Source organism: Nansenia antarctica, assembly GCF_963989245.1.
Source record: "Nansenia antarctica genome assembly, chromosome: 7".
Lineage (NCBI taxonomy): Eukaryota > Metazoa > Chordata > Actinopteri > Argentiniformes > Microstomatidae > Nansenia > Nansenia antarctica.
Genome location: NC_137677.1, coordinates 16,834,741 through 16,842,390, shown reverse-complemented (window position 1 = coordinate 16,842,390; position 7,650 = coordinate 16,834,741). Strand labels below are relative to the sequence as shown.

At 45.0% G+C, this 7,650-nt stretch overlaps 1 protein-coding gene across 1 annotated transcript in view; it reads left to right on the top strand.

The window, feature by feature from the left end:
* The window catches only part of palm1a (paralemmin 1a), a gene marked incomplete at both ends in the record, with an annotated part of 31,920 nt that overhangs the window by 5,619 nt on the left and 18,651 nt on the right, over positions 1-7,650 (top strand). The window contains one exon of the mRNA XM_080536339.1: positions 1,064-1,144. Coding sequence (XP_080392465.1) covers positions 1,064-1,144 — 81 coding nt within the window. The remainder of the gene's footprint in view (positions 1-1,063; positions 1,145-7,650) is intronic.

Sequence of the window (7,650 nt, the reverse complement as noted above, 5' to 3'; positions counted from 1 at the left end):
CGTAATGTTGCGCAACACACTTTAGTGGAAGCGATGCCCATTGTGTGTCATTCGATAACCTGAAAGTAACAGTTTCACCACTTGCTGTAAACCCCCCCTTTTCCCTCTTATGCACCGGAGTTATAGTACACACTGTATACCAACAGACACTTTGGATTCAGATTGCACCGAAATCATCGCGAGAACACATTAAGTCCAACCTAAAATGCTCTTAGAAACAGCTCAAGTGTTCCATCCCTGAACCACAAATACTCTGATGTAGCACATGCTGCTCGGCAAGCATTGTTAAACAGTACAGTAAAGACGGAGACGTGACTATAGTTTGGTCTATAGTATCCTCTGCACTGCTTATCTCTACAGTTTCCCTATAGGGTCTGTCAATGCAAGAGAGAGAGAGAATACTGTAAAAGAATAGTTCACCCAAGTTCTGACTTATTTATGGCCTTAGACTGTGGACAAGGAGAAAGTGCAATCCAAGCGTTGGGACGTAAGTGTACCCTAAATTAGCACGTATAGCATGTAAATCATTTCAATAGTCTCAATGACTGAATGTAGATGACTTCGAGATGATTCAGGCATTAAATAAAACAAGCTAATTTAGAGCACATTGATTCCATTAGTTTTTGGTTAAAGAAAATGCTAATAGCAGAATTTGGCAGTGGCTACCAGAGTTGGGGTTCAATTATTGCAAATAGGGCCTTCTTCATTTTCAATGATTTCTCAATAAACTGAAAATAAGAATCTTACATCAACTGAAATTGCTTACTGAATTTATTGAATTTAAATGTAATTGACCCCAACCCTAGTGGCTACATAAACAAACCCAAAGAGTGGATGCACTGTTGTATACAGTGTGATGTATTTATTTTATTCTACTGTCTGACCATCTCATGTGTTACTGGTATTATACAGTGGTTACATTTCATTAAGACATACCATTATGATGTTTCAATTATGATAGATATTCAAGGTGATTTATTCATGTTAAACTGCTACTGTACCCTTCAAAGCCCTCTAGCGTTGCTGTCCCTGGCTGACAGTCTTCTCTCCCATGCTCCTACAGGAGAAGAGGAAGAGGCAGGCAGAGATAGAGAACAAGAAGAGACAGTTAGAGGACGACAGGAGACAGCTCCAGCACCTCAAGGTAAGAGGCACCACAGTCGACACAAACCAAGTTAGCAGATCGAGAACTCAGATTATCATACCCCTAATCTTAACCCTTAACCCAGTGGTTCTCAAACCTCTCCTCGGAGACCCTGACCCCGGCCGGGTTCCTCGAGGAGAGGTTTGAGAACCACTGCCTTAACCTACAGTAGGAGGGTGAAGACAACATATTGTCCTGTTGTATTAGTTGCAGGCATTGGTCAAATACACATTTCAAATACCTGAAAGTTGATTTAGCTTAGAGTGCAGTCCATTTACTTAAGGTTTGCACTTTTGGGCTATTATATTGGTTCTATCTCACTAGGCCAGATAAATCAAACACAGTTGAAGTATTATTATTTTTTGTATTTGATTTGGTGATATGTTACCTCTACCTTCATTGGGTGTGACACTGCATGGTCAAAGGCAGGCCCGGGCTGGCCATCGGGAGCACTGGAAGTTTTCCTGGTTGCCTGGCTTCCTAAATGGCCCGCAGGCCAAAAAAACTAAAATGCCCACAGTCAGGCCACTGAACTTGAAGCAGGCCAGGTTATTGTTTCTAGTGCGGTGGCGCAATAGTTCCATAACGCAAACTGTTCTGAAAGAAGGGTGGAGCAGAGAGGGAGAGAGAGAAAAGGCCCTTGCAGGATATGCCGTTAAATGCGACAAAATCGACTAAATGTTTTCATGCACGGGACCACAAGGTTAGTCAGTGATAAAATAATAAACATGCTAGCTAGCAAATGTAGCCAACGTTACCAATGCATCATCATCGTCCCCTGTCAAGAAACTAGACAATCAATAATAAAAGTGGATGTTCTCATTCTAATTTCCTCAAAAACATTGGTGGCATAATTGGCATATCTAGTCTAGTTAATGTGATCAATATTATTTGACAATTCATGCGTTCTGTTGAACATTTAAGTCAGTGAGCTCATACTTTGAGCTCATAATTAAATGTTACATGTGTCATACTATTCGGGCTACTGTAATTACAGTATTGTTGAAAGGACTGTTATTTAATGTTTGTGTTGTTTAAAGGCCTATTTAACTTTTGATGGGTAGTGTAACAGTAAACTGAATATGGTATTATGCTCTTGCTCTGTTCTTTGAATAGGTGGAGAGAGTGGTTAACTGTAATATAGGCTAATAATAAATGTTGTGCTCATGTTTTTGTCTTTTTGAAGGTGGAAAGAGTAGCATTGCTAGTCCCACAGTAGTAGTGAGAAATGTACGACAGAAGCCCATTAGTTCAGAGCAACCTGCAGGTACAAGACATTTATTTTACATTACAAACATACAGTTTAGGGTATCTTTAATCATGGAAAAACATTTTTAAAGAGGTGTACTAATATTTTTGATGGGTAGTGTGTATTAGTAAACTGAATAGGGTATTGTGCTCTTGCTCTGTTCTTTGAATAGGTGGAGAGAGTAGCAGTGCAAGTGTAGTGCTTGTTAGGCAGGAGCCTTTGGAGAGAGACATTATTATTTAATGCATATTGGTTGAACGCTAGTCCTTGTGTCATATCCCTCCTTAATGATATGTACCTTTGGTTTTATTTGAGGTTCATAACAGTACATTTGTACTAAGCAGTGGTTAGCTCATTAGTTTGTGATTCACATGCACTAAAATTCACCAGAATGCAGGAAATTAAGTCTTTAGTCTTTGTAACTAAAATGATCATGGTGGGGGATCCCCAGACCCTCCCGCTTAAAAAGTGGCCTGACTGGGGCTATATTTCGCACTATATTTCCCGGCCTGACTGATTTTCCCAGCCCGGCCCTTGTCCAAGGGGACAGTGATAACTCCTTAATGCAGACCTGCATTACTTCAATAGCTGATTCACCTCTGGCCTGAGTATGTTTTTGAATCTGCTTTGGTAAGTATTCTTAATGTAGTGAGCGTTTTTTAAGGTTGCAAGAGATCTCAAATTGCATCCCAGAGAGAACTGAGTGTCTCTCTGAGTGTCTCTCTTGAGTATGATGGGTGCTGTTTCTTCGCCCATTTCTTTTTAATGTATTGTATATTTATGAATGCATCATTTTGGGGTACAGTGGTTATCTCATGCCAGTAAAAGCTTGGCAGCAGGCGTGCCAGGGCCTGGCGGGAAGTGGGCACCCTCTTAGAAGTTTGAAGGGGTAGAGTGAGGCCGCTCTATGGAATGGGCACTGCAGGAGAGCACTCTTGGATCTTTGAGGACTTGACTGGGACTGGTAGAACCCCTGCACTAGGGGTTGTGAGAGTGTGTCTGTGTGTGTGTGTGTGTGTGTGTGTGTGTGTGTGTGTGTGTGTGTGTGTGCTTGCATTATGTTTTGAGTGTGTGTATGTGTGTTGAAGGGTCCTGGATACTCATGGCTGGACAGAAGAAGCTGTATTATACAGACAGCGGAAGAAGAAGAATCCTCCAGAAAAAAAAAGTTTGGCTTTAAAGGACATCCTGTTTTGTGGCAGGAAAAAGACACACTTCCCCTGCTAAATATGCAAGAGAGACATTCTCTCATTGTCTTGCCCTGCTTAAGTTTCAGCAAGCTGGTGCATTCTTGAATTGTTGTGATGGAGCTTGAAGTTGATTTCTCTTTTTAACTTTCTTTAACACCACACGTCCTCCACTATACACTTCACTCCAGCCTGGAGTTAAAGCCTAATGTTTCTAAACAAGTGGAATAAAACGTTTCACTAGTTTATGCCATTACAGTACTGATTGAACAAGTGCAATCTCTGTGTTCTATCATTTCACTATTCCCCATGTTTTGTTAGAGAGAGGGAGGGGGGGTGGGCACAGTGAGATAAGATCCGTCAAACTGGACTCATTAGCAGTTTCCATGGAGCTCAACTGCACAGTCAGCACACAGTGGACAGAGAGAGGGAGAAAGAGAGAAAGAGAGAGAGAGAAAGAGAGAGAAAAAGAGAGAGAGAGAGAGAGAGCATGGGGGTGTGTGTGTGTCAGAAGAAGAGAGAAAGAAACATGTAAGAGCTGGGAAGAGGGGGGGGGGGGGGGAACTGTACCAGTGAAGGGTAAGTGAATACAGGCCAGTTGGGCTGACAAGCATTGGAGAGTCCCTGCTCAGCTTTTGTAGGCTAGCATTCTGTACCACACCACCTCCCAAAGCTTTAAATACTCGCAGCGCAATCTCTTCACAAATCTTTTAGAATCAAATACATACTATAAAGGATGTTATAACATGTCCTGCTGGTGCTTTGCCAAATGGGTCGATCTCAGTGCATGAAATGAGAGATCTCAGTGCATATCTGTGTGTGGGTGTGTGTGCACGTGTGTGAATTAAAATGTTGCTGTAGTCAGGCTTGTCCAGTTGGCTGATTAAAGGAAGGGTTTAGTCCCCACGGAAACCGCGCAAGGACACTATTGGTGGGGGAGTGGGATGCTGAACAGCCATGACCCAACAGGAAGTGGGGGGCGGGGAGATTACAAGATCAAAGATCCTTTCCATGGTGGAGAGCTCTACATACAGTACACAACGTATAATGAGACAAAATATGTGTGTGTGTATGTATGTACAGTATGTGTGTGCAGATTCTTATATGTATTCATATGTTTGTTAATTGGTGCCATCAGAACAATGAATCAAACACCGGTCACATGACCAAGCTCCTGTCCTCTTGTTTCCATCTCAGTTGTGGGGTGTGTGTGTTATTTTGTTTTCTTTGAGGGGGGAAGTGTTATGACCCTAGTTCTACAGTAGATAGATAGACATATGGTGCATTTAAGTAACTCTGAATTCTCACTTGTCATCTCGGACCTGTCTTGTTGGCATGACGTCAGAGAACATCATGTCAACAGACAAACTCTGAGCTCGAGGATGATGCTCAAGTTTCCCACTTGTAATTCCGAGTTGGAGGTCCGTTCAAATAGATGTTCCCCACTTGGAGCTTGTTTTTCCAACTTGTCAATGAATGCACCATTAAGAAAGAGGCAGGGGGAGGGGAGAAGAAAGAAAGTAGAAAGAAGAGATGAAAGCAGGAGTGAGGTGAGATAACAGGAAGCGTAATGACAGGAGATGGGATAGAGAGAGTAGATTAGACAGGTAGAGGTAGAGAGAGAGAGAATGAGAGAGCAATAGAGAGAGAGCATAAAACAAAACATGGATGGATTTCCCCCCTGATTGAATGAATGAATAATGTTATTTTATCCTGAATACACTGGAGGACTATGAAATAAGTATAATAAAATAACATTTTGCCCACAGATCCATTTCCCTTGCTACTGAGAGAGATTTCCTGTGCACCAGTCCCCTAACCCAATTACAAAGGAGAAATTATGCAAATCCAATATTCTGCATTTAGATACCCCTTCTAAATGAATGGTAGTTGTGAACTTGTGTACTGCATGTACACAGAGTACAGAGTAAGAGACAGAGAGAAAGAGAGACAGAGAAAGACAATTAGAGAGACAGATGAGCGAATGACAAAACTAAAGAGAGATATTGCTGGAAGAAAAACATGAAAAGAGACAGGATGCATATTGAATGACTTGCTCTCATCTTGAAAGACCAATGTTATATTATCTCAAAGTGTCTATAAGGAGACTGTTTTTCTAGTTATGCATTGCTAGCCATGATTCAATATTGTTACTATCACATGTAAATGATGTGACAGGTCAGGGGGTCAAGGATTTCTCTGGGTACTTACTAGAGTACTTTTTTTATTGATCTGCTCTGATGTCACATGATGCTGTATTAGCATTAGCACGGGGGTCTCTAAAGCTAGACGAGCGAATAGAGAGCACTCAGCATCCGTGCATGTTGATGTGGCGTGGCAAACACCTTCTCGTGGTGCCCCCCGTAAGTAGCTAATGACTGCCAAAAGCAAGAAGCGAAACAAAGTTTGCCAACCAGGGCCCCTCACCCGGGCTGGTGTTCGGCAGCAGCCGGGGGAGAGGTCTGCTGACCTCGAACCCAGAATACTGCAGCTGAACACCGAAGGACTAACCCCCAGTAAGATCGACGTCATCGAACACCTGGCCAATACCACCAAGGCCCTCGTCATTCTCCTCCAGGAGACCCACTGCATATCAGCAGACAAGCTAGTTCTACCAAACTTTGAGCTAGCTGGGTCTACCCTGAGCAGGAAGCATGGCCTCGCCACGTTTGTCCAACAAAGGTTGAGCTGGACTCTCGCTGACCAATCCCCGGCTGACTCGGAGATTGAGTGGCTGTGCGTGGACGTTGCCGGTCTAAAAATCATCAACGTCTACAAACCTCCACCCTCGCGAATCACACCAGTGTGTCTACCAGTGTTCCCCCACCCCTGTATCTATGCTGGTGACTTCAATTGCCAGCATGAAGACTGGGGCTACCGCACCAACTCACCCGACGGAGAGAACCTGGCTGTCTGGGCAGCTAATAACAGCCTGGCCCTGTTGTACGACCCCAAGGGCGCAGCCAGCTTCCGCTCCGGTCGCTGGAACACTGGGACGAACCCTGACCTGGCATTCGCGAGTGCCAGCGCTGACAACCGGCTCCCCGATAGACGTGTGCTAGGAAAGTTCCCGAGGTCTCAACATCGACCCTCACTGATAACAACGGCCAAACTCGTGAACCTTGTTCCGAGTGAGCCAGTGAAACGGTGGAACTTCCGAAAGGCCGACTGGAAACGCTTCCGCCTCCTTACCAACAAATCCACAAGGCACCTCCCATCGCCTAACTCTACCAACGTGGATGAGGCGTACCGGGACTTCTGCGGCATGTTGGTGAAAGCGGCAAAAAAATCCATCCCACGCGGACGTCGCATTAGCTACAAACCGTGTTGGGATGAGGAGTGTGAGAAGCTCCACTGTGCCTTCCTCCAGGCCCCTGCAGGAGCTGAGTCGGACAGGCTCGCAACAGCCTTGCTGTCAAGACTCAGCCGTAAAAGACAGGAGCGCTGGGAGGAGGCCATTGACTCCATCGACTTCTCGCACTCCAGCCGTAAGGCATGGAGTATCATGAACAATCTCACTGGTAGGTCCAGACACTCCCCCCATCACTGCCCCATCTCTGCAAATAAAATCGCATCACAATTTGTGAAAAGTGGGTCATACGAGGGCAAAGACCGCGAGTCGTCTCGACTTGTGGCAAAAGAAGTGTCAGACCTCTGGAGGGCCCCAACACCTAGCAGTGACTACATCTCCGGTGAATTCACCCCGGAGGAGTTCGCTGCTGCCCTCCAGCATCTAAAGCCAGGGAAAGCTCCGGGGCCTGATTCCATCTGCCCGGAGCTTATTCTCCATGCCGCACCCGCCTTGAAGTCCTGGCTGAGAGCGTTCCTCACTTCCTGTTTGCGCCAACTCAAGATCCCCAAAATCTGGCGAAGAGCCCTAGTTGTTGCGATCCCTAAACCGAATAAGCCTGAAGGGGACCCTAAGAGTTACCGTCCCATCTCTCTGTTATGCATCCCCTTCAAGATCCTCGAGCGTCTCATCTATGCCCGCATCGAACCAATTGTCGTCCCGCTGCTCCCACGTGAGCAGGCCGGGTTCCGACGCGGGAGGTCGACCGTAGATCAAGTCA